At 49.2% G+C, this 27,187-nt stretch overlaps 1 protein-coding gene and 2 long non-coding RNA genes across 11 annotated transcripts in view; 1 reads left to right on the top strand and 2 right to left on the bottom strand.

Moving 5' to 3' along the window:
* Positions 1–34: 34 nt before the first annotated feature.
* Positions 35–3,441, bottom strand: LOC142853636 (uncharacterized). The gene is made up of 3 exons (XR_012911224.1): positions 3,183–3,441; positions 1,944–1,997; positions 35–1,846 (listed from the first exon to the last, which is right to left on the bottom strand). It is a non-coding gene; the product is annotated as an uncharacterized LOC142853636 (long non-coding RNA).
* Positions 3,397–4,445, top strand: LOC142853637 (uncharacterized). Its single transcript, XR_012911225.1, has 4 exons — positions 3,397–3,579; positions 3,730–3,836; positions 3,995–4,103; positions 4,356–4,445. It is a non-coding gene; the product is annotated as an uncharacterized LOC142853637 (long non-coding RNA).
* A 16,735-nt stretch (positions 4,446–21,180) lies between these two features.
* Positions 21,181–27,187, bottom strand: part of Agpat3 (1-acylglycerol-3-phosphate O-acyltransferase 3) — a 73,428-nt gene continuing 67,421 nt past the window's right edge. For all 9 annotated transcript variants that reach the window (XM_075979804.1, XM_075979806.1, XM_075979808.1 and 6 more), the window contains 2 exons: positions 25,377–25,575; positions 21,181–25,118 (listed from right to left, as the gene is read on the bottom strand). In XM_075979804.1, coding sequence (XP_075835919.1) covers positions 25,030–25,118; positions 25,377–25,575 — 288 coding nt within the window. In that variant the 3' untranslated portion in view covers positions 21,181–25,029. The remainder of the gene's footprint in view (positions 25,119–25,376; positions 25,576–27,187) is intronic.

Genomic DNA, 27,187 nt, shown 5'->3' with positions numbered 1-27,187 from the left:
TAATGGAATAAGAGATGGTTTATTTTGGCACTAAATTTGAGTGACCAACCTCCCAGGAAACAAGGGTTTGGAGAACTCTTCTGAGGCATCCCAAGCAGGTTACCCCAGGTTTCATGTCCCCCCACCACGGAGGCAGTTTGAAAAAGTTTTATAGTAGCAGAGCATAAAAAGTCATAAATCAAGACAATTTAAAATACATTTGTGGGTACATCAAAGACGCAGTGACAGCAAGATGGAGGAATCTCTCCTGCTGGTCTCAAGTGACATTCTTACTTAGCTCTGGAGTTGATGGAAGCTAGTCCGCTAAGTTGATAGGCTCCAAAGGTTTTTAATCTATTGGTCACAGGGTGCTAGTTCTGGCATGGGCAATTGTTAGGAATAATTCTTAAGAAGAGTCTCTCCGCCGACACAAATAATTCCAATCAGACCAAATTAGACCAAATAAAAGATGCCCATGTTTAATGCAGTGCTCCCGGGTGGCCCCAAGAAAGCCTGGCGAGGGGAAGAAAGCAAGGGAGACCACACAAACCCCAGAGACCACATATTCCTTCTTTGGGCAGCAGCCTAAATAGCCTATAGGAGTGGTCCTGACCCTCCCTGGGGAGGGGTCACTGCTCGGCAGGCTTTCCCAGAGGTGTTCTGACCATGGCAACTCCCAGGAGAGGGCCTTAGGATGGCTGCCAGGGCCTGGGGTGACACTTCCAATCAGCAATGAGTGGCAATTTAGGGGGCGAAAGCCAGGCTGTGACAACACAATTAGCCTCCAGACCTTCAATGTCACACACTCCCTCCATCACTGTAGTTGTAACTAGGCAGCCTTTGCACACGTAGCTCCTTTCCAGGAATTCTGGTTCACAGAAATGAGCAACAGGGACACTCAAGGCCAAGCAGCAGGACATTCCGCTGAGAGGGTAAAGACCCTGTCCCCAAGCCACAGGCTGCCTCTACAGAGTGACAGAAGGACTTCTGGTTTACATGCCAGCACAGTTTTTGGCCCTTCCCCTGCTTTTTTTGTTTCTAGCAGCCCTTTAACAATTACAGTCGATCCTTAGCCCTATATCAGAGGCTGTGGCAGTCCCTGCCCTCCAATAAAGCCTACAGCAAGGACTGGATATAATCTGATCGAGTTGGAGATGGAGTCCTGCCAGTTAGAGGGACTGGTGAGGGAGGCACCTTGAATAGTCTTTAACACAGACAAACCTGCAAAAACCTCAGAGACCAAAAGGGGCACATAGACTGGGCTGGCTCCCACGAAACAGAAGTTGCCAAGGAGAAGAGAGTGAGAGTAAGACGGGGGGAAAGTTAAAAATAATAGCAAAAAAGTCACAGTGAGAGCTATTTATGCACAGGTTAGAAAACTTGGCAAAGCTGGGTGTGGCGGCGCGTGTCTTTAATCCCAGCGCTTGAGAGGCAGAAGCAGGAACATCTCTGGGAGTTCAAGGACAGCCTGGTCTACTAATTGAGTTACACAGAGAAATCCTGTCTTGAAAAACCAAATAAATAAATAAATAATAAATAAAATAAAACTTGGCAAACTCTGAGTGAGATACTGTGGAGGTTTGAAAGAAAATGGCTTCCAAAGGGAGTGGTTCTATTAGGAGGTGTGGTCTTGAAGGATGTGTGTCACTGTGGGGTGGGCTTTGAGGTCTCTTTTCTCAGGCTTCACTCAGTTGGCTTCCTGTTGCCTTCTGGTTAAGATGTAGCCAGCACCACATCAGCCTGCAGGTGCCATGTTCCCCTTCATGATGATAATGGACTGAACCTCTGGAACCGTGAGCCACCATCTCAACTGTTTTCTTTAAAAGAGCTGAGGTGGTCATGGTGTCTCCTCGCAACACTAAAAGCCCTAAGACAGACACATACAAAGATCACAGGCAGGTGAGCTACTGCAGAGCAGAGCTGAAGAGGGAAGTGTAAGGCAGACAAAAAAACATGGGCATTACCTTCAAAGGCATGATGACAAGGGTGGGGCTTGCTTCTTATCAGAAGCCGGAGATCTGAAACGAGGTGGAAACTCATTACAATTTTTATTTATTTCGTGTGTTACATATGTGTGGCACAGGCACGTGTACGTGCTGTGCTGTGCATGTGGAGGTCAGAGAAAACTTTCAGGACTCAGTTTTATCCTTCTACTCCAGGGTCAAACTCAGATTGTCAGACTCAGCAGCATAAGCCTCTACCCCCTGAGCCAGCGCACCTGCTCTCTGAAACAGTCAAAATACCAAATTTAAAAACACGTCAGCTTCGAACAGTACCAAATGCAAATTATCCTTCAAAGTAGCAGCAGACAATAAAGACATCTCAGGTGGCCCGAGGGCAGAGTGTGCAAGACCCAGAAGACCTCCTCGGACAGGGGAAAATAGGACCAGATGAAGACACTGAGGCGCAGGAAGGAAGGCACCAAAAACAACCAATAAGGTCTGGAGAGCTGGCTCAGCACTTAAGTGCACTGACTGCTCCCCACAGAGGTCCCATGTTCAATTCCCAGCAACCACATGGTGGTTCACAACCATTCATAATGAGATATGGTGCCCTCTTCTGGACTGCAGGGAGACATGCAGGGAGAATGTTGTATCTATAATAAATAAGCAAATCTTAAAAAAAAAAAAACAAGTTAAGTAGTGGTAGTATGTGCACCTTTAATCCCAGCACTGGGAAGGCAGAGGCAGGAGAATCTCTATGAGTTCCCAGCAAGTTCGAGGTCAGCCAGGGCTACACAAAGAAACTTTGTCTCAAATAACCAGAAGAAAACAAACAAACAAACAAAAAAACAACAAACAGTAAATATGAAGTTCCAGGCTAGCCCCTCTAGCTGCTACTCACTTTTTTGTTTTATTTACTGTTTTTACATCCCAACCAAAGTTTCTCCTCCCTCCTTCCCCCCAACCACTCTTCCTTCATTTCTCTTCAGAAAAGGGCAGGCCTCCCGTGGGTGCCAACCAGCCATGGTACATCAAGGTGTAGTGAGACTAGGCACTGCCCAGCTCTCTTCGCTTCTTTATTAGATTGACACGGGGCCCTGAAGTGGGAAATTCTTTAATATGATAGCAAGGACACAGATGGTCACCCCTATAGCTAAACCGCCAGGGAAAGGAGTCAAAAAGATTTAGCTGACTCGATGAACGCAAAAGACAGAAGGGACTGACTGAGAAACGGCCTCTCAGTTAAGAGCATTGACTGACCTTCCAGACACCTGCATTTGATCCTCAGCACCGACCTGGCAGCAAACAGCCATGTGGTTAACTCCAGGCCCCCCGAGATCCTACACCCTCTCCTGGCCTCTGAGGGAACCAAGCGTGCACATGGTGCACAGACACACAGGCAGGCAAAACACCAGGCACACCAAAAGAGAAAAAAGAACAAAAACATAAAAACAAGAAGTGGACAGAAGGCGGCTGCATAGCCCAGTACAAGCGGAGCATGTGCCAAACCCTGGATTAATGGCCAGCGCCACAAAAATAAACATGAAAGAGAGAGGAGGAGGAAGGGAGGGAGGAAGGGAGGGAGGGAGGGAGAGCTTGTGGTGCTGAATTGAGACTGGCCCCCGTAGGCTCATATGTTTGAATGCTTGGGCCCCAGGTATCAGAACCATGTGGGAAGCGTTAGGAGTGTGGCTTTGTTGGAGCACGTATAGCTTTACTGGACTAGCTGCACCACTGGAGGTGGGCTCTGAGGCTTCCAAAGCTCACATCAGACCCAGGCTTGCTTTCTCTTTCTCTCTGCCTCCAGCCTGCAGGTCAGAGGTGAGCTCTCAGCTACTGCTCCTGTGCCATGCCTGTCTGCCTGCCCTCCACCACACTCCCCGTCATGATGGTCACAGACTCACCATCTGTGAGGTAAGCAAGCCCCCAGTTAAGTGCTTCCTTTTCTAAGTTGCCTTGGTCGTGGTGTCTCATCACAGTTCTCCGGTCACTAAGACAGTGCTCACCGTACACTAGCCTTGTTGTGATCTATTCACTACTTTTGTTGCTGTAACCAAATACCCGATATGAAGAAGCCTAAGAGAGGACAGAGCCAGGTGGTGGTGCAACCCTTTGATCCCAGCACTCAGGAGGCAGAGGCAAGCGGATCTCTGTGAGTTCGAGGACAGCCTGGTCTACAACGTGAGTTCCAGGACAGCCAGGGCCACACAGAGAAACCCTGGAGAGGGGAGGGGGGAGGGTTTATTTTGACTCATGGTTTGAGAATACAGCCACCATAGCCAGGAAGGTATGGTAGATTATGGTGGCAAGAGGATATGGTTGAAATTCCCTACATCTGGGCAAATCAGGACCAGGGCTGGGGGTGGGGTGGGGTGTGGGATGGGGAAGTGACCAACCTCAGTTTGATTTCTCCTTTTCCCTTTTAATTCACAGGGAGACCCCAGGCCTTGGGATGGTGACACTCACACTGTGGACACGGCTTCTCTCTCTCTCTCTCTCTCTCTCTCTCTCTCTCTCTCTCTCTCTCTCTCTCAATTTTAGCTAATGGTGTAGCTGGGTAGGAGAAGACTTATTGAGTAAGCACAAGGCTATGGGTTCAATTTCCGGCCTCTTGATTTCTCGCTCACATATTTCCCCTCCCCCACTATGTCACAATCGCTAAAATTAAGTTAAAATTCAAAGTTCCTAGGAACGAAGGTGTGGGCTCCACAGCCTGCTCTCCATGTCTCTTGTTTGTCAGGACAGACAGCGGAGTACATCCGGTCGCCCCAAGGAAACCCCCACAGCTGCTCCTCGTGAAGATGTGGGCACTGGCTTGGAGCCAGGGCAGCGCCACAGGAAGGTTTTCCTTCCGAAGGGAGGGATGACTAGGGTGAGCCTGCAGTCTGTGCTAGGTGGCACTCTGGCTCCACTGGCCTAGAAGTGGGCTTTCTGTTCCCATGGGAACTTAGAAAATACTTGGACTTGGCAAAAAACGGTTCCATTGATTCCTTCCCTTTTCTACTAGAAAATGCTGCTTCCCCCATTAATCAATACCCGTGGGTTTTTCCAGATCCCCTTCTCATGAGACAGCGCTTTGTTTTGATTTGTTGGTTTGGGAAGCCAATGGGCCCAGAACGGTCTTTCCCGATAGCTCATGATGTGCTCAATTATATGCTTAGTTATTATGTATGCTTTATGGAAGGGAAGACTTTGCTTGCCCCACCTCCAAAGTTCAGGGTAAAAAAGAACGGCAAGTCAGCAAATGTTCATAGCCAGTTTACTCAGGGTGGTCCCAAATTGGGTACAACATAGATGTCCTTCAGTGGGTGGACAAACTGGAGCCCAGCCATACCTTAGAACACTAAGTCAGCAAAGAAAAGGAATGAACTCTGTCGCTGCAACAACCCGGGGAGTCTCCAGAGAGCACGCTGAGAACCTCCAAGCCTTGCTGCGTCAAGCATGAAACATGGGTGGAAAAACAAACACCAGAGAAGTGGAGAGACCAGAGGTTGCCATGGAATGTGGGGGTACAGTGAAAGTGGGGAGGCTATGAAGGATAGTTTGTGGGATCCCCCTGGAGAGGAATGGCCTGTAGCAGAATGGTATTAACAGTATTGATGTTGGTAACTGGTGTTTTGGTTTGGATATGAAGATCCCTCCCCCAAAAGACTCACATGTTGATGGCTTGGCATCTGGTTGGTGGTGCCATAGAGAGATGATTGGATGGTGAGCTCCAATCTATTATTATTATTATTATTATTATTATTTGTGTCTTTCACATCATGCCCACCCAAAAGAAAATAAAACAAGTTAAAATTTAAGAGAAAAGAAAGAAAAAAAGGAAGAAGGAAAAAATCTCGCCATGGAAGGTGCAGTGTGACACAGTGAGTCTCGCAGTAAATCCCTTTATCCATACATCTTTACACACAGGTGTTTATTGCAAAGAATCATTGGTCTGATTTGAGGCCCCTGGGCTCTGCTGCACCATCATCACTGGGCCTCACTGGGACTCTTCCTGGACTCCCATTGTTGCTGCCCTGTGTCTTGGAGATCCTGCAGCCCTGGATCCACAGGACTGACACCCCACCCCCACTATGCCCCATACTCCAGCAGATCACAGATGGGGTGAATATTGGGGTGGGCCAGCACATAACCCTGGTTCTGGGCCTGAGTGGCCGTAGGGCTGGTCAGCCCCTCAGCTCTTCCATCTTTGCCACTGGGGTGGAGAGCGCCAATCTTCTTGACTAATAACCCAATGACTGCTTCCTAAGTGAAGGGACTGCTGAGAGGTGGAGCCTAGGTGGAGTAAAGAGGGCTTGCCCTGTGACCTATGGCCTGTGGCATATGCCCTATGACCGAGTTTCATTTCTGTTGCTGGGATAAAGAGCCACTTAGCAGATAGAGGTTTATTTTTACTCACAATTCTAGACTACGGTCCGTCAAACAAGCGAGTAAAGAAGCAGGGACAGCTAGTGACATCCTGACAACTGTCAGGAGCAGAAAGAAATGGAGCCCATGCCACTCCTCAACTGACATTCTCTACATTCATACAATCCAGGGCCCCAAACCAGGGAGTGGAACTGCCCACTGTGTGTGTGTGTGTGTGTGTGTGCAGATTTCTTCTGCCATGATGCTCATTCAGCCTCCCAACAATCCAAAACCACGGACCATGGAGCCCACCGATGACTGGAAAACTGAGCCAAAATCAACCTGTCGACCTTTAGGTCATTCTTCACAGGTATTTGTCACAGTCATGGATAAGGACCGGACACACCTGGTTAGAACATTGTCCGCAGTTCTGTAAAGATTTGACTACCACACCCAGCGGGGAGCAGGGACTTACGAGCCCATCCCTCCTCTGAGGACTGCCAATTTGTATGCTCTCAAAATTCAGCTTAGTGTTTTATTTTATTTATTTATCTATCTCTGGCTATTTGAGACAGAGTCTCTCTATGTAGCCCTGGCTGTCCTGGAAGTTACTATGTAGACCAGACTGGCCTTTAACTCACAGGGATCTGCCTTCCTCTGCCTCCTGAGTGCTGGGATTAAAGGCGTGCACCACCACGGCTGGCTGTCAGCTACTATTTTGAGAAGCCACCCAACTTGAAAGGGGTATTGTCTGAATTTCAGGTCATTCATGAGGTGTCTCAGGCATCTCTCCCCCCCCCCCCCCCGCAAGCCCCTCATGAAATCTCTAGGCATCTGGGAGCATCTGCGCATGCAGGCCAGACATCTGACTCAGCCATCCCCTGGAGGACGCTTCTCTGCTGGCATTTAACGAATGCTTCCCTAAGGAGTATTCATTAGGAGCTCAGAGAGTCTGCCAGGGAGGTAAAAACAGTGACAGTTATAGGGAGATAAGCAAATGGCATGCAAACATTATTCTCCTGCTAAATTAAACTAAGTCCAGGGCGGGAACAGAGTCGAGGTGGTAGGATGTGAGAACATACATCCCAGACTGCCCAAAGGGAAGATGCTCTGAGAAGCTGTGGCAGCCACTCCCCAGGGCAGCAGGGATACCTTGGGGGGTATCCCTACCACATACACCCACTCTCAGACCTCTTCTTCAGGGTCTCATCTTTGCTGGCCCTGTTCTGTGTGCTCTTGTCAGAGGTGGCTCTCTGCATCTGCTTGTGCAGGCACAGTGTGGCTTCTGACGTCTCTTAAATGAGTATCAATAAAGAAATCCAACCTGGCCCTGGGGACAGCGGTTCCCGACACTGTTCGATGTTTCTATCTTTAGCTCAGCTGTCTTTTTCCTTGGCTCCTCACTCTCTCCCACCATGCCAAGCTTATTCCCGGGAAATCTGTCCCTGCCTGTGCCCATGAACCTCAGGCCAGGAGCCACCACTGTACTGAGGTCCTCACCTGAGCTTCACCTCAGCCAGGGCTGTTGTCCTGGAAGCCAAAGCCAACTTAGCCACAGGAGCGAGGCCAGTGCCTCTCACCCCAGCCCCTGGCCTATCTCCAGTTGAGGTGACACAGCAGACAGCGGTGATAGCAAAGACCAGGAAATGTTGAACTACCCAGCCTGTCAACCTCCGAGAACATGAAGACTTCACAGAAGAGGTCAGACCAGGGCAGTTGGCTGACCTGGACGGCTACAGTTGTTCCTATGTAATTGGTGCCATCCATTGTCCAGCCTGGGTGGCCTAATGGTAAGAGAAGAGCAGTCCTCCTGAGGGCACTGAGTGTCGGCTGTCTGGGCCACCTGTTCTCAGCTTACCACAGGAAGGGTGCCCAGCTGGAGTGGTGCCTCCAAGACTGCCATGGGCGCCACCCTCCTGTCCCAAGCTGAGAACCTTCTTGGCACCACCAGGAAGGTGCTGGCACAAGGTTAGGAGAACCACGCTTGTCCTTTGCTCAGTGTGGCCGTATTCAGCTTCAAGGGGATGCCACACAGTCCCTGGGTGGCTCCTGGTTCTCCTCTGCCCCTCACTGTCACCCCCGGGACAGGGCCCTGCAAACTCTACTGTAATGGAGACATGTTGCTCACTGTTATGCAGCCCAGCACCAGGGAAGCAGCAGGTCACAGGCTCTTGTGAGTGTTCCGGGTATCGACTGTTCCAGGGCTGGGCTGGCTCAGAGAGTTGCTGCCAACAGGTCTGCTTTGAACCTCATCTGTTCTCACTCATTGCCCCCAGAAAGCCCAGTGTCTCTGACACGCTTTCCATACAGAATTCAAGTTTGGAAGAGCAGGCCCACAAGGGGCTGGTGGTTCTTCTAGCAAGCCCCCAGTACTGTGGCTGGGGCCAGGGAGCAAAGACCTTCCTTCCTCCCCAGCAGCTGGCTGTCCCCTCCAGGACAGAGCAGGACCAAAGTGACAGACATCATCATACTGGCCTATGTCCTCTGAGGCTTGCCATTGTTCACCTGCCCTGTTCCCACCTGGGATGTCTCAGCAACAAATTCTTTTTTTTTTAGATTTTATTTATTTATTATGTACATAGTGTTCTGCTTGCATGTTTGCCTGCATGCCAGAAGAAGGCACCAGATCTCATTATAGAACAAATTCTTTATGCCATTCTAGCTTTGTCTGGCGCTCAGAGCCGATCCTGCCCATCCCCCACCAGGCTTTGTGAACATCCTGCCCAGGTTCCACAGAGGCTTTGTGTCCATGCCCTCAACCTAAGCAGACAGTGAAGTCCATTTCTAGAGTCTCCAGGGAAGGCAGATGTGCCATCTCTCAGCGCACAGATAAAAGGAAATTTTTGTTGAAGACCCTGGGGTGGAGCAGGACGGTTCAGTGGTTAAGGACACTTGCTGCCTCTTCTATTTGGTTTCTGGTGCTATGATAAACACCAAAGTCCGAACTGAATTTGGGAAGGAAATGGGGATTTGGCTTATAGATTAGAGTCAGGACAGGAGCTCAAGGCAGGAACCTGAAGGGAGGGGCTGAAGCAGAGACTCTGGAGGAACGCTGCTCCTTGCTTACTGGCTTGCTCAGCCTGTTTCTTCCTCTTCCTTCTTTATTGTATATCTAGCGTTCTGTCTGCATGCATGCCTGCAGGTCAGAAGAGGGCACCAGATCTCATTACTGATGGTTGTGAGCCACCATGTGGTTGCTGGGAATTGAACTCAGGACCTCTGGAAGAGCAGCCAGTGCTCTTAACCACTGAGCCATCTCTCCTGTCCTCACCCTACTTCTTTATACACTCTAGGATCCCCTGTTCAGGGATGGCATCCCCCACAGTGGGCTGGGCCTTCCCCCATCAACCATTTATCAAGACAACATTCCACAGACTTGCCGACTGACCAGTCTCATGAAGACAATTCCCCACTTGAGGTTCCCTCTTCCAGGTGACTCTAGTTTGGGTCTAGTTGACAAAAACTAACTAGCATACTATTCTCCCAGGGGCCTTGAGTTAGGTTCCCGGCACCCACTTTGGATGGCTCACGCCACCTGTAACTGCAGATCCAGGGGATCTGATGCCGTCTTCTGACATCTATGGGCACCTGCAGTCGCATGCATGTACCCCCCCTCATAATTAAAAAATAATAAAATGATTTTTTTTAAGAAAATGCATCCGGTTGCTGAGTGTGGGGATACATGCTGTAATCCCAGCTTCTGAAAAGTGAGAGACTAGGAGATTGCAAAGTTCAAGGCAGTTGTACTAGTCAGGGCTACAGATGCTGTGATTAAACACCATGACCAAAATCAGCTTGCGGAGGAAAGGGTCTGTTTCGCTCACAGTTCTATATAACAGTTTATCATCAAAAGCAGTCAGGGCAGGAACCAGGGACAGGAGGTAATGCAGAGGCCATGGAAGGGAGCTGTTTACTGGCTTGCTTATCATGGCTTGCTCAGCCTGTTTTCCTGTAGGACCACCAGTCCAGGGGTGGCCCCACCCACAATGGGCTGGGTCCTCCCCCACCAATCACTATGGCCCCACCCAGAATGGGCTGGGACCTCCCGCATCAATAGCTAAAAAAATGCCCTACCGATGCATCTTATAGAGGCATTTTCTCAATTGAGGTTCCCTCCTTTCTGATGACTCTAGTTTGTGTAAAGTTGACATAAAACTAGCAAGCACAGCAATGCATCAAAATCCTGTCTCTAAGTAAAAACAAAAAAATCTCTCTGTACTCAGTGGTAGATAGATTGCTTGCTTAGCATGCACAGGACCTTAGGTTCAAACTGCAGACTAAACAAAGAAAAATTTCACAAAGATGATTCCTAAGATTGGGGTGAGGGGCTTGGTGGTAGACTTTGCCTAGCATGTTTGTAACTCATGGTATACTCTCAGTTCTGCAAAAATTAATACAGTTTTTAAAAGAACACATATTCGAGATGGGTGTGGTGGCTCATACCTGTAATCCTGGCCCTCAGGAGGCTGATGAAAGAGGACTATCAGAAGTTCAAGGCCAGGCTGGCCTCCAGAGTAGGACTTTGCCTCAAACATCAAAAGCAGCAGACTTTTCCAAGAGAAACAAAGAGAATGGCTGAGCAGGGCTAGGAGCAGCCGCATTTGTTATTTTTCTGTCGCTGTAATAAATCCATAGTCAAGGTAACTCACAAAAGGAAAGTTTATCTGAGCTCATGGTTCCAGAGGAACTAGGGACACAGCAGCAGGCAGCTGTCACGACAACAGGAACAAGAAGCTAAAAGCTCACATCTTGAACCATAAGCCCAGAACAGAGGGAATGAACAGGAAATAGGAAAATATATAAACACTCAAAGCCTACGCCCAGTGATGTTCTTCCTCCAGCAAGGCACTACCCTCATGAAGGTTCCACAGTCTTCCCAGACAGTTCCCAGACAGTGCCACCAACGAGGGACCAAGGACTCAGATATCTGAGCCTGTGGGGGATATTCTCATTCAAACCACCACAAGTGAGGCTGAAGCTGAAGGTGAACCCATCCACAGCCCAAGTACCTTGTCCACAGTGCAGATGTTAGGGACATTCTTGCAGCCGGCAGCAGGGGGCAGCTCCTCTTCTCGTGGCAAAGAAATACTCAGAATGATCTGCAGACTAAAATGCCCAGGAACTCCCAAAATGGAGGATGACACATTACACAAAAATTAACAAAATTTGGAAACTAAACAAAGCCAAACAGGTAGTCTACCTGCAAATCTACAAAGCTCCTCTTAACTCTCCACTGAAGGCCCGCCCCATAGTACACATAAACCCAATAACACTAGTTCTAAAACCCGGATGATGAGTTCACTGCTGGCAGGGCTTAGAGCAGGCCTCATAAAACAGTTTTGACCCAAATTTTATTCTTTTAAAGGAAGAACGAGAAGAAATGAACCCAGCACTGACTTGAAAGATTAGAAAATATTGTTTAAATGAAACGAGAAGGAAGGAATCAATAACAATAAAAGCTGAAGTCCCCAATGAGAACAGAAAGGCGGACTAACTTGTCGCTTGGATAAGCAAAGGTCAAGCAAAACTTTTAAAAGAAGAGAAAAATCAGTACTGAAACAAGAAAATGCTTATCCCTAAAGCTAACATTAAATTTTAAATTAGGATGAAATGTTGTTTTCTGGGGGGAAAAAAACTGACTTTGGAGCATTGTGGGGAAACTAAATGGATCCTTTACAGAGAATAAACCAAGAAGGTTTGGAAGAATCCTTTCCCTTCCCCCTCCCCACCACAATACCACCTGACCAGAGAGTGTCCCAGGAAAGTCTACCAGCTGTGAAGCCCAGAGCCCAGGAAAAGCATGAAGACAGACAGCTGCCTCTTATGGCAGCTCTGTGGCATCAATCCGAACCCCAGCAAAGATGGCACACCTAAGGAAGTGTCGTCACCAGCACACCTTTCCAGTAGCCAATGAAATGTTGGCAGACTGTCCACAGCAACAGTAAGGATGACTCCGGTCACAAAGTGAGGTGTGTCACAAAAAAACTCAGAAGCTTGCCCCTGTCACCCCTCCTATCAAAGATGTGAGAAGAAAACCCTCATGATTGTCACTGGAGTTTGACTGTGCCCCCAATGCCCATTTTTGGAATTTAATCCCTAGTGCAGTGCCAGGGTGGGCTGAGTGGCTGCATTAGGTCCCAAGAGCTCTGCTTACAGAAGGGTTGGCGCTGCAAGGCTGGTCTCTCTCACTCCGACTGGTCTGTTCTGCCACATTTTGGCACCAGAATTTCCAGTTCCCAGAACCACAAGAAATACATCTTGACTGTTTGTGAATTACTTTCCTGTGGAATTCTATCCTAGGGCAACTCTCTTGTTCAGCGTTTCTTCCTGATTCTGAACAGGGAGACATATGCCATCTCTGCATATGTAAATACCAGCCCCAAAGCCTGCTGGCATGTGCAGTTTAACCCGTGCCAGTATCAGGCCAACGCAACTTAACAAGAGGGGGAAATTGGAGATGTAAGAGCTCTTAGTAAGTAACGAGCACTCACCTAGACCTTCGTGGTCCCCTCTCAGCTGCAAGCTCAGGGGTGTTATAACCACCTCACACTGACCGATCTCGTTCAATCCTAACGGCGCCAACACAGAACTCTTCAATACTTTGCCATGAATCCATTAAATAGACCGGGTAATAACTATGCTACTTCTAGGTCCCAGATAGTCAAAACTGAGTCTTCATAGAGAGATAACATGCCTGTCCCACACCACGTCACTCCCCTGTCATTCAGAGACCCTTCCCATAGCCAGATGATGCCCCCAAGTCTTCAGACCAAGTGAGGGTCATCCCAGAAGCCAAACACATGACTAGTAAACAGCAACTCATCTTTTCCTAATCAGTCCTGAGCTGGCACATCATAGGGGACAGTATTCCCTGTACTTGGAAGCCCCAGAGACACCCCCACACTGCCCTTCCCAGACTTCTACCATCCAGCTAGGAACAAGTTCAACCACACTGCGGCTCGGGTCGCTGTTTATACTGCGCAGGTCCATGGAGAGCAGGGAGGCTACTCATGGAGCTGGATCCTTGTTCTTACCCAACAAGCTGCTGAGCCAAAGACCTAGGGCAGGAATGGGGGAGGGGAGAAAAGAGGAGAGGTAGTAGAAACTATCTGTCCTCACGTAGGCCACTGGTCCACCATGTCTCCAGTTACAGGCATCTGGGGACAGCGGAAGCCCAGTGGAGGGAAGGGGAGAGATCAGGGAGCATGAACCCAGGTGATGGAAGAGGTCGGGGAGCAGGGGTCCTGGGCTGGGCTGCTGACTCTGTGATGTGATGGTGGAAACACACTGTCTAAGTGTCACTCTCTGCACCTTGGGGACAGGACATCTAGAGATATAATGTGAACGGTCAACTGACCAAATCCAGCAGAAGTCGCGGGGCCTAAGTAAGACTCTAGGACTGTTGAACAAGAGGACCAAAAAGCTAGTGTGCTTTGCTTGGACCCTGTACTGAAATCCACTCGGGGCCACGAGCTGGTGCCTTGCAGCCTCTGGAGGAAGGCAGATAAGCGATGGCTTCTGGGTGTGCTTCCTGTATTTGGAGACTGCCACCTTCTGTCTGCAACCCTATCTGAGCAGCTGAGGGTTGTCCTTGATCCCAGAGGATACATGGGGATCCTGAGCCCCACAGACAGGGATGTTGGGGAGCTCATAAACTGGGGTAAGGCTCTGGCAGATTTCTGGAGTGAAGGAAAAGTAGGCAGGCTTAAGCCAGGTCCCCCGCTCCCTGAGCTTTTGTTGGAGATCATGGGTTCGATCTTCCTCAAAGCCAAGGAGCTGGCAGGAGCTGTGTCATGCATTTTTAAATGGCCATTAGTGGAGGGCAGTCTCTAAATGGGTTGTGCGGGCCACAGAGGCTCCAGCAGGCGCTGGAGTGGCCATAGGACACAGTTATGTTTCAGCCTCCCAGCAGGACTGTGGTGTGCTGCCAAGAAAACACTCCTATTTACCCTGGACCAGCACAACATGCCCCAAGATGGCATCTCAGGCCAGGCCAACGAAAGCAACGTAGGCCAGCCTGATTGAAACAATTCTTTAATTGTGTTGCTCTCTTCCCAGGTGATTTGAGGCTATGTTAAGTCCACAATAAAACTAACCAGGAAAAGGACAAATGCTTAGAACTCCCATGGGCACAGGCTTCTCCTTCAGGGACTTCCATCCTCCATTGTGGCACACTGGTCCCGAGAGACCCCATGAACACTGGCAAGGCAGTGACTTCTGATTCCAGAGTGGACACAGACTCCAGCTACAGGCCTGCTTTCCTTACTAACAGCCTCTGGCAGCATCAACATTAAAATTGTTTGTTACATTTTTAAATGTATTTATTTAGGGGGATGAGATGATGCCACTATGTATAATATTTGTGTGTGTGTGTGTGTGTGTGTGTGTGTGTGTGTGTGTGTGTGTGTAGTCAGAGATAATTGGGCCCCATGGATAGAACTTGGGTCATTAGTTTTGGGTGCAGACACCTTTACCCGCTGAGCCGTCCTGCTGACCCTAGTGCTACAATTTAAGAGCTCTCTTGGAGCCAGGCTTCTCAACACAGGACACCAGTTTACATCAGGCCTAAGCAAAAAAGTCATAACTGCAGAAACCACGCATCTATCACTGACTCCCACATCGGCTCAAGTAGATGGCCCAGAAGAGGGCCAGCCAAGGTCCCCCAGCCTAGCCCTAGGGCACAGCGGGCAGATGTGCTCAGTCACCAGCTGGGTGTCCCGTCTCAGTCACCAGAACAGAGCATAGATTGTTCTCTCAGCCCCAGAAACCCACTTGCAGAATTTGTTTCATCCCTAGGAGAAAATCAGACAGCAATTGAGGACAGATCACCAACTGAGAAATGAAATACTTTCTTTGGATTTCTTACCCAGAAGAGCAGAAGGTGGAGAATGTCTTAAAAACCAAGAGAAGGGCTGGAATCTTTGGGAATGCAAACTTGTACAACAACTCTGGAAATGAGTATAGTAGTTTCTCAGAAAATTGGGAATCAACCTACCTCAGAATCCAGGAATACCACTATTGGGCATATACCCAAAGGATGCTCAAAGTTACTACAATGATATTTGTTCAACTATATTCATAGCAGCATTATTTGTAATAACCAGAACCTGGAAGCCACCTAGATGCCCCTCAACCGAAGAATGGATAAAGAAAATGTGTGCTCTTGGTGACTGGAGAGATGGCTCAGAGGTTAAGAGCTCTAATTACTCTTCCAGAGGTCCTGAGTTCAATTCCCAGCAACCACTTGGTGGCTCACAACCATCCATAATGAGATCTGGTGCCCTCTTCTGGCATGAAGGCAGACATGCAAGCAGAATGCTATATATGCAATAAATAAATAAACATTAAAAAATAAACAAATGTAAAAAAAAGAAAAAGAAAATGTGGCACATTTACACATTAGAGTACTACTCAGCAGTAAAAGAAAAATGATATCTTGAAATTTGCATGCAAATGGATAGAATTAGAAAACACTATTCTGAGTGAGATAACCCAGACCCCAAAAGATGAATATGGTATGCACTCACTCATAAGTGGATACTAGCCATAAACAAAGGATATTGAGCATATAGTCAATTATCCTAGAGAAGCTAAGTAATAAGGTGAACCCTAAGAAAAACATATATAAATACACCTGGAAAGTTGAAATAGACAAGGTCGTCTGACAAAATTGGGAACATCCGGGTGGGGAAAGAAGGGAGGGTGGAAGGGGAAGAGGAGAAGTGGAGGGGCAAGGAGAACTTGAGGGAATGGAATAGTTGAGATGGAAAGAGCTATCTAGATTGAGGAAACCATTATGGGGCTAGCAAGAAACTTGGTTCTAAAGAATTTACCAGGAATCCACAAGGATGACCTCAGCTAAGACCCTAAGCAATGGTAGAGAGGGTGCCTGAACTGGCCTTGCCCTGTAGTCAAATTGATGACTATCTTAAATATCACCATAGACCCTTCATCCAGCAACTGATGGAAACAGAGGCAGAGACCTGCTTCAGAGCACTGGCCTGAGCTCCCAAAGTCCAGCTAAAGAGTGAGAGGAATGGGAATATGAGCATAGGGGTCAAGACCATGATGGGGACACGCACTGAAACAGTCTACCTCAGCCAATGGGAGCTCACTGACCCCAGCCAGACTGGGAAGGAGTCAGCATAGAACCAAACTAGCCCCTCTGAATGTGGGTGATAGTTGCACGGCTGGGGCAGACTGAGGGGCCACTGCCAGTGGCACCAGGATTTATCTCTACTGCTTGTACTGGCTTTTTGGGAACCTATTCTCTTTGGATGGATACCTTGCTCAGCCTAGATGTAGTAGAGAGGGCTTTGGACCTTCCCCAAAGCAATGTGTCTTGCCCTTTCTGAGAAGTGGATGGGGTGGGGGTGGGGTAAGTGGAGGGAATGGGAGGAGGGGAGGGAGGAGGGGAGGGAGTGGGAACTTGGGTTGATATGTATAATGAAAAAAGACAGTTTGTTTTCTTTCTTTTTCTTTTTCTTTCGTTTCTTTTTTTTAAAGAGGGGCTGGAGAGCTGGCTCAGCATCTGAGAGCACTGGCTGCTCTTGCAGAGGGCCTAGGTTTGATTAGCAGCCACTTGGCAGCCAACACCATTTGGATTTCCAGTTCCAGGGGATCTGATGCCCTCTTCTGGCTCCAGTGGGCTCTGTGCACACGTAGGGCACATACATACATGCAGGCAAAGCACTCGTAAATGTAAAATCATTCCTTAAAAATCCAGAGGAAGTAATAATAGACTATGGTTATTCACACAGCTACACACTCCTTTTAAAACCAAAATAGGGGCATTTTCTGAAAACCGAAATTGAGTTTTTACCATAGGAACTGCAGAACTGGTTCGTTCACACTGAAGGAACTTTGGGTGGAAACATTAAGATCAAAACCAGAGCAAGTATGGGGTGGCCCCCAACTATAAACTGACTGCTTTGCAAACAAAAGGACCTGAGTTAGATCCCCAGAACTTCCATTTTAAAAATGCAAAGCACCTGGGAGTCAGAGACAAGCACAGGACTGAGTTCATCAGCAAGGGACGAGGGGCGTGGCTTGGTGGGACTGGGGGCGTGGCTCAGTGGTAACCACTTAGCTTAGCATATACAAGGCCTTGGGATCCATTCTAAGCACCCCAATGCCTAAAAGTCAGCTGCAGGGTCCCACATCTGAAGTCCAGGCACCCTGGAAGCTCACAGTTATTCTGAAGCAATCTGAGTGGCAGAAGCAAGAGAGACCCAGAATCAATGAGGTGGAAGGAGATGCCAACTCCCCAAAGTTTACCTCTGACCTCCACACATGTGCCCTGGCATGCACGTGACCCACACCCAATGATAATAAAGAAAATCAAACAATTCTTGAAAAGCAAAGGGAAGAATAAATAAAATGGATTTCATTTAAATGAAATACAAATCTCAAAGACAATGTAAAGAAGAAAACCAAGCTATGTGTGTGGCTTCTACATGCATCCGTGGGAGCAAAATTAATTCATCCAAGCTACAGAGTGTGCATGAGCCACCAGAAACAGCCAACGGCATGGGGAGGAGAAGGAACAGTCTGAACCATTCAGAAAACGGGCCCCAGGGGTGACTCCACGACCTGGCTTGGACAATGACTAGGTAGGGATGGGTAAGCCAAAGCTACTTGTCACCTCTTGCTCCATCCCAGTGCACTTGAGCCATGGCGAGTTCACCACTAATCTGTGTGCCAACCCATGGCAATGCTGAATCTTTCAAAAGGGCATGCTTATTTGAGAGGGACCCAAGATGAAGAACACAGAAAACCCAGGTCTCAGATCCAACTCCCTGAGGTAGGGTTTGAAGGATATATCGGGCAGAGAAGCAGGTGCTCTGAGGATGGAAACAGGAAAACGGAGGGCAAGGCTCTGAACATGTGACTCTCTTTGGGACGCATACTCAGAACGTGGTGGCATCATGGTAATTACCGTACTCTAACAATGCAATCCATTGTCTGCCATCTATTGGGTCCAAGTGAAGGGTCAGTGGCTTCAACAGTCACTGAAAAGTAACTCCCCCTGACCCCCACATGAAGGCATTGCCCCAACAGAGTTGGTGAAGTAATGGCATATAGCTCACCTGTGTGACTGCCAACTTTGACGTTTTCTCCCACATTGACTGATTGGCTGATGAACACGCGTATATCCGGAAGTCAAAGGACAATGGAGAGCAGTCGATCCCCGCCTTTCATCATATGGGTGCTGGGGATCGAACTCAGATCCTCAGGCTTGGCAGCAAGCGCCTTTGTTGTCTGAGCCATCTCATTAGCCCCAAAGCTGGTGATTTCAAATACCAATGAAAAGCAAGAAATGGAAAACCAGTAGGTTTATGGGTTTAGTCATGTGTCTCTTTAGTTCAAGATGGACAATGATGTCATTCTGATGTGGGTGGCAAATCTGGAAATACAGGGCCCCTGGGGGCTCCTCCTGATATCTCACAGCAGGCGCCTTCCACAGGTGCCTCCCCTTCTCCCCTCTCCCCTCTCCTCTGCTGCACTGGCTGTGTACTCTGGGCCACACACAGAGGACCTGACCCTGTCTTCCAGCTGGCTTCTAGCAATGGGAGCCCAGCAGGACACAACCCCATTTGTATATTGCAGAGGACAACCATTGGCTTGAGCTAGCCTAGTGGACAGGTGGATCTGACCAGTGAATTACAGCCATATGGGACTCTGCTAGGAGGAAGTGACCCATTTTAAAACATCTGTTGGAAAGAAGCCTAATAGCAATGGAGACCCAGGAAAAGCTGAAAAGCAGCCCTGAACACAGGTGTGAATGGTGGGTGTGCGCGAATGGTCTGGCCCAGGGGACACATTAGGCAAAGGAAAGCTCTTGTCTCACAGCAGAGCCAAGGCCGAGCAACAGCATGGTTACCTCAGAAATGTCCCTGGATATCTGGACTTCCTCTCTGGGGTCCTTGGTCATGGTGGGCATCTGTCTACCACCGAGCTGCTACTCTCAGATTTGTACAGGATGGTTTCCAAAGCCTGCTTCCTAACAGGGTTTTCTTCTAAGGCAGACAGGATTCTCTCATTCTGAGGTGTGCACTCACGTGTACCTGTGCCTGTGTTCCCGCGTGTGCTGTTTGTGTGGGTGATCCATGTGTGCTTAGGGGCATGAACATGTGTGGGGCTTCCCAGAGTTCCGGGTGGAGGCTGAGCTAGTGCCACTGCACTGACGCTGCCCTGGAAGGACATATCCCACAGCAAAGGACACGTGTCCCGGGCTGTTCCCGCAAAGCAGGACAGCACAATTCTTGCGGTGCAGTTTATTTTTGGAAGACAGACAATACAGAACTGGAGCAGCCTTTGGTTTGTTCTCACAAGGCCTTTGCCCTGCCCCCTTCTTTGCCTTTGGTTTTCTGAGATGAGGACTCACATAGCTTACGCTGGCACTGGGCTCTTTACCCCACTACCTCAGCCTCCCAATTGCTAGGATGATCCGTGTGGAATACTATGCCTGCTTTATGTGGTGCTGGGGTGGAACCCAGTGTTTCGTGAATGCTAAGCTACACCACCAGCTGAGCTACAGACCCAGCCAATTTCCCTTTTAATGGAGAAGTGGCTCTTTGTTATCTTCAAAGAAAGAAGGTAGCTTTTTATCAAAGTAGTTCAGGATATAGGCCTGCTGATTTTGAAAACCATTCATTCCTCAGCGGTGTTGAACTCTGAGAAAAGATTTATCTTTATGTTTATGAATGTTTTGTCTGCATGTATGTCTCTGTAACACATGTATTCTTGGTCCCCAAGGAGGCAGAAGAGGGCGCTGGATTCTCTGGGAGTTTTAGATGGTTGTGGGGTACCACGTGGGTTCTGGGCATCAAGCCTGGGTCTCCTCTGGAGGACCGCAAGAGCTCTTAACTGCGGAGCCATCTCTGCAGCCTCCTCAATGGCTTTTATGTATACAGTGTTCTGTCTGCATGTATGCCTGCACACCAGAAGAGGGCACCAGATCTCATTACAGATGGTTGTGAGTCACCATGTGGGTGCTGGGAACTGAACTCAAGATCTCTGGAAGAGCAGCCAGTGCTCTTAACCCCTGAGCCATCTCTCCAGTGCCTCAATGGATTTTAAAACCCAATGTGGAGGCTTGAGCCCCTCAGCATTTCACAGGCCAGCTGAGTTCCCTTTCTACTGCCCAGAGTAGAAACCCTGGGCTATGGGGCCCTGAGACAGTGCTGCTAGCTGAAGGGAGAAGAAAGAAGGCAGGGCACGAGGGGTTGGAGAAGGTGGCTCCAAGGAACAGGAAGCATGTGAGGGTTGTCTCCTCCTGGAAATCTATGCAGACCAGAAAGAAAGAGGCAGAGAGTCACTTTCTCATATATTGTGGACATTTTATCCCTCGTTCACAACAATGTTTGTAATAAACAATTATGATACCTATGCATTTTGCCTAGAAAGTTCCACCAAGCAGGCGTGCCACACTGCCTGGGTGACCTTCCACGTGCTGCGGACAGGGAGAGCTTTGCATAGCAGTCAACACAGCCGGGCAGTAGATCCTGGGAAGCATAAGTCAGCTCCCAGACCTGGACGTCTTCCTAGAGCATGGACTGCTGTCCTTACCACAGAAAGCTTGTGAAGAGCAAACTTGTAAAAAGAAGTGTACAAAAGGAAACATCCATATAACACAGTTGCACCCTGTAGACAAAGCATCCCTTTGAGATTGCCCACAGTCAGAGACGGCAATGGGAAAGAAGAAAAGAAGCTCAGATGTCCGCCCACCCTCACAGCACGAGATCAGAAGAGTTCGTGGTTTGCGTGGCTCCAGAAAGAGCCAGTCCTGTAGTTAGAGGACTCGCTGGTACAGACGCGGGGAGGGGCAGGCCTTGAGGCAAGTCCCGTTTGATTGTCACAATGTTGCTACTCTGAGACAATAAATACAAGCAGAGCAGTGCAGCTCTTCTTTGAATCAAGTAACTCCAGTTTAATAGAATACAATGTAGTGCATTTCCGGGCCTCATTCACAGTCTGCCTCTCTCCCAACACCTTTGCAGCAGAAGGAACCCAAAAAGCTAGGGAGAAAAGAAAACTCCAGGAGACCTGTCAGAACAGAGTTCACAGTTTTCGCAGGTCTGTGAAGAGATGATACCACCGTCTCCAGTGGCTGCTCTCAGTGGTTTACTTCTGGAGTGGTTTGTAAGAATGCCACCGTTCCCCTGAATCAACTGATTTCAAATGCCTGTAATAAACTCCGATCCATATGTCCACCCTATCAGCCAAGCTGCTCACCCAAAGCCTGAACTTGCATTTTCAAATCCTGGCCCCTGTAGGCAGGGGTCTGGGGCCTGAGTGTCAGCACCCAACGGACAGCCCCGTGGCAAGACTCTGGGACAAGGCCTAAGGCAGGGCAGGGATACCCTCACCCAGGCCCAGGTGCCTTTGGTGTGGGGCTGGCCTATAGGCCAAAGATGTGTATAGAGAGAAGGCAGGAGGCATCTCAGGTGCGCCATTCTAACCCTGAGCCTCATGACACTGCGGGGGGCTAGAAGCCACACCAAACGGCTAGCACTAAGCATCACATGCATCTAGCTAGTGGTGGGGTCTGTGTGTGGGACAAACAGCTGAGGTGCAAGTCATCAGGGCTAGAAAGGCTACTTTTGGCTTGTCCTATAAGGTCTCAGGCAGAGACAGGGCAACATGCAGGAAGAACCACTTACTCCATCCTGAACCTGATACAAAGTAGTCCTGGTGGGCATGGATGGTCTCCTGACGTCTCTTGCACTGCATATGAATGTAACCCACTGCAGGGTCTAACCCTGACTTTTCCTGATGGCGTAAAGGCAGGACTTGAGAAGAGACAGAAAAGATTCTCAGGGCAAGGTGCACAAAAAGGGGGGGAGGGGAGTCAAGGCATCGTGGAGACACCTTTCTACAAGAAAGAGTTGTTACATTGTTGTGGTATATTATCTAGCAGCCTGCATGGTCAGAGCTCATCAGACCGTTTCGAGGACAGGGCCTTACAGCATTGCAAATGTGACTCATGGATACAGTCACCAAATACCCACAGATAGCAAGTGGCTTCTTTCTCTGGGTTAAAGGTCTCATCAAGAGGAGTGCCGCTGATCTCTGAACTGCCCACATGCTGACCATTCAGCCTCCCTAGCTTATTGTCCCTGCTTCTTGCAGGACGGCCACCAATGAGGATGCTAACACAAAGCCCTCAGAGGGAGCAGCCAAGTCCCTGGATGCTCTGTGTGGATAATCTCCAGGTGGGTACCATGAAACACAACTGGCAGTCAGGAGAATGGCAGCCACAGTTGTAGCTCAGGACAGCTTCAGAGAGGCCTACATGAGGTACATGGTGTATCCAGGGACCAGGGGTGAGAGACCACCTGAACAGTGGAAAGGTTTATCAGGGAGCTGGCAGGCGCCCTCATGTATCTGGCTCTTGAGCCTGAGTGGTAAGGAGTCCACATCCCAGTCTGAGCTGACGTTATGGGGTCTCCTCCGCTGGGGAAGCTGAAGTAGAGCCAGTCTAGCAGTCCAGGCCCTTCCTCCCAAGGCCACCAAGCACTCCAGTTCCAGAATGCCTCTGGCTCCTGAGCCTACTGCTTCTAGCAGGGGCTCCCTGAAGTCTAGCAAGCTGCTACAGCAGCACCTTCAATCTGGATCCAGGCATGACATCAGCCATGCCTGTAGCAGGCATGTGAAGCAGGGTGTGAAGGAAGAAGAGAAGATCATTATTCTGGGATTTATTAATTTAATAGAAAAATCAAAGAGGCTCTCCTCCCCGTATCCTTCTGAAGCAGATGAAAAGCAAAATCCGACCCCACCGAAACAAAAAAACCCCAAAACCCCAAAACCACCCACACCCACATTCCTAGTGTAGTTTGTATTGCTCTCAGAAGCGCTGCGTTCGAGATAAGCAGGGGGAGGCCTAGGAGAGCAAAGCCTGCAGCCTGGACTCCTCGGGCCATTCACAAACTGATTTCAAGACTCAGGGCTTCTGAGGAAGTCAGAGGCATTAGCGAAATGGTGAAGGCTCTGAGCTCTCTTTATCCGGGGCCAGGTGCATGCATGGCAGGCCCACTGGCCTGTTTCCTTCGCATTTGTGAGGTGACGGTGGGTGGGGGGAAGGACAGAGACCTCAAGCAGGCAGAAAGGCAGAAGAAAAACCCCATCAGAAAGGAAGCTGGCCCTCAGGAGTGCCCAAGATGGCTCAAGAGCTGGCAGAGGCCAGGGCAGGCAAGCCTTCACCTGGAGGGAGAGAATCAGTGTCTCGGTTTGCTTGACTTAACCCTTCACCCTTACAAGCAGTCGTGATTGTTGCCACCGCCCAGGAGCAAGAGGAGCAGTCCACAGCCACTCTGTTGTGCACGGACCGCGGAGGCCAGGAGCATCGTCTGTAAAGTGGACAAAGCTGCCATGTGGAGTCAGGCCCGGACTACTCTCAGGCTTCTCCAGGTCTCCTTCTTCTGGTGTGCCCTGTTAATCTTCTCTGCCTTTACTCTGAACTCTGGCTGCAGTATGCCAGAAAGAATACCCGGTTTTTCCTTGTTAGAAAACGCGAAATGACTGTAAAAGGGACTATGGAAGGTTCCAGACAGAAGGTAAAAGTATATGACGCTGTTTCCCGAGGACCTAGATCTCCCAGAAACCAGGCAGGCCTTCCTGTGCTGAGTAAGGAGGAAAATGTGCCTCTAGGGCCAGCCCACGGGACCCTGGCAAGGCACCAAGTGCAGGCAGAGGACCCCTGTTGTCTGCCAGGACAGCTTCTGTCACTGAAGTGGTATTGGGCAACGGTGGATGTGGATGGCAGCCATGACACTTTCCTGGGCAGAGGCAAGAAAGGATGAGGGCAGGGAGAAGCTGCGAGCCAGCCACAGACCAATTTGTAAAAATAAATTCTAATTCTAACAAGCACTAAATGTGTCTGACTGAGAACAAGGAGGCCTGATGGTGACACCACCTCCTGAAGAGTGTCCCAGAGGAGTCCCACAGGCTGGAGCCCCCAGACACCACAACTTGGAGGTGTGGGGCCCAGGTGCAGGACTTCAGCCTGCTGGCTACAGAGGACGAGGGGGCCATGGACCTGTATGGAGGTGCTGTATGAACTCAGGGATTCCACATTCTGCAGAGTTCTTGGGCGTTCACTTTAAAAAGAGACATAAGGTGCTTAAAACACAGCCTCCAGAGAGGCAGTGCCAACGGTGCTGCAGAGGATGGAGGGGTGGTCTTCAGCCCCTGGACAGAGCAGGGGCAAAGGGGCCAGATCTACATTCAGTGTGTGCTTATCTCTAAGACTTCCTCCCCCTGGCTAGAAGCAGAGGTGCTAAGCAGGGCAGGACAAATGAGCTCTGTAGGAGAAGGATCCAGCTGACCTGTCCCCCAATGAGGACAGCGGCACCCATGAAGAGCCAGTGTTCTGGGGTGCAGGGCACAAGGTGGGGGGCAGGTTAAGTTCCCAAAATAACAAATAAGAAACAAAAGCCTCATTCTAAGTTTAAGAAGGGAGAGCAGCCAAGGCCGCCTCTTGGAGGCAAAGTTCTGGGGGAGCCCCACAGCCCCACCACCTTCCCCAAGCCCGCCTCTGTCCCCGCAGAGGGCCGATGGGACCCTGGGTGCTGGCTGACCATCTTCACCTGGCAGCTGAGTTCTTTGCTCTTGGCTCAAGTTTTGTTAATATTAGTCACCAGTTAATAAGAAAAATAGTCTCTAAGTGTCTCTTTCCCTCGTTCTCGTGTGTTCTGTTTTTAATTGAGTTAATTGGATACCGCGTCAGGTTATGGGTGTTCAATCACAGCATTAATTATTCCTTTTTCTTAAGCTCTTGGTTGCCATAGCTGGAGCCTTTTTCTATCTCGGTCACTCCTATCAGTCTTCGGACTCCGAAGGAAGCTTTAAAGACAAGAGAGAGAAGGTTAGAGGCTAGCCTCACGAGGGCACCCTTGCTGGTCTTGCCATTCCCTACCCCTAATCCCTTCCTCTCAGTGTGCAGCCGCTCTAGAACAGGAAGCCACACTAGAGTGAAAGGAGGGCACAACTTCCACAGCCCAACATGCAGGAGCCTCCCAGGGTCACCATGATAAGCCATCAGCCCTGGGTGGTGGCCCAGTGACTCCAGCATGGGAGCTGGCATATCTGTGCTTCTTTTACCTGCTCCTACAAACCCCAAGAACGTCAGGATGAGGAGAGGGGATCCACTGGCAAAGACACCCAGGACAAAGCTGAAGAGGGGGGACAGTAGGATGGTGGCCCAGCACAGGAAGTTCAGGAGGGTCCACGGCCTTCGGGCAGGCTTGATCGGCTCTCCTGGGAATGTGCCCTTCTGCTTGTACATCTCTTGCAAGGCGTCCTGAGAGTGAAGGGGAGAACAGGAAGTTGAGACTGTCAAATGGGACCCTGATACAGGAGAAAACTCAGCAATAAAAGCCACTGGCCAAGACACAAGCCACAGAATAAAGCAGACAACACCCTGGTACAGGAGGAGCAGGAACCACTTCCGCGGAGGACCTTTAGTCACTAGTACAGAGGACGTGTCATCTGGACCCAGGAGTTAACTAGGAAATGGCCAGTCAAAGCTGCATGTGGTCACAAGTGGCAGATGGCTGGCTGGTTCAGACCCTAACAGTTACCAAAGCCCAGGCAAGGGATAGCAGCATGGACCTGCTTGGGTGCTGGGCCTGGCCACAATCCACACTCACCTCTCATACCATGGCATCCAGGGACCAAACTTAGAACATTATCTTGCAGAGCAAGCACTTTTACCCACTGAGCCATCTTGATGGCTCCACACCATTCCTATATTGTTTTCCTCCTCCTCCTCCTCTTCATCCTCTTCTTTCTTTGTCTTCTTCCTTCTTTGACATGGGATCCTTGGTAACCCAGGTTGGTGTGGAACTCTCCACATAGCTGATACTGGCCTTTAACTTCTGCTCCTCCTAAGAGGCTAGGATGTTGGAATAGCAGGCATTAACTGCCACCAGCTACATTTTCTTCTTGAGAGGTGTACTATCCTCTCTGTGTGTGTCTATTTATCTATCTACCATCTATCTAAAACTTAACTGACATATTTATGGGTCATGGTCTCTCTCTCTCTCTCTCTCTCTCTCTCTCTCTCTCTCTCTCTCTCTCACACACACACACACACACACACACACTGTGTAAGGAGCAGAGGCTGGCTGGGCACTACCTCACATCTGCCATCTATTTGTGTTGAGAATAACTAGAGTCCTCTCCACTGAAGATTCTGAAATTCAGAGTTGATATCAGCCACGCCAGTAATCCTAACACCGCTTTGGGACGTCCCACGCCATCAGCCACACCAGTAATCCTAACACCGCTCAGCTCTAGGATGTCCCACCCTTCCAGTCTTCTACCCTCTACTATGGTGAGACTGGCTTCCATCGGTAAGGGAGCATGGGCTGTGTCCTCCCGTTCCTGGCTGGCTTTACTTCTGCACTATTCCTTCATTTCCATCCACGTTGTTCCAAATGACAAATTTGATATGTAGTGGCTGAACAGTGTTACCCTGTGTTTTACACATCATATTTTCTTTTCTTTTTATTTCTCTTTGTTTTGTTGTTGTTATTGGTTTTTCTTTCTTGAGGCAGGGTTTCTCTGTGTAGCCCTGGTTGTCACTGAACTTGCTCTGTAGACCAGGCTGGCCTTGAACTCGGAGATCTGCTTGCTTCTGCCTTCTGAGCCCTGGGATTAAAGGTGTGTGCCACCACCATCCAGCTTCATCATAGTATCTTTATTCGTCCATCAGAGGGTGGGAGGACTTCTACCATGAACAGCACTGGTAATGCTGGCTGCATGTGCCTTTGGCTCTCAAATTAAGTTTTCTCCTGATAAGTCCCCACAGGAGGACTTCAGGGTCCCATGGTGGTTTAGCTCCTAGAGTTTCTTTGATTTTGTTTGGATTTCTCTTTCAGCGAGTTCATTTTGGGTATATGGAAATACCT

Source organism: Microtus pennsylvanicus, chromosome 7, assembly GCF_037038515.1.
Source record: "Microtus pennsylvanicus isolate mMicPen1 chromosome 7, mMicPen1.hap1, whole genome shotgun sequence".
In the NCBI taxonomy this organism is placed as follows: domain Eukaryota; kingdom Metazoa; phylum Chordata; class Mammalia; order Rodentia; family Cricetidae; genus Microtus; species Microtus pennsylvanicus.
This window is presented reverse-complemented; position numbering and strand designations above follow the sequence as displayed.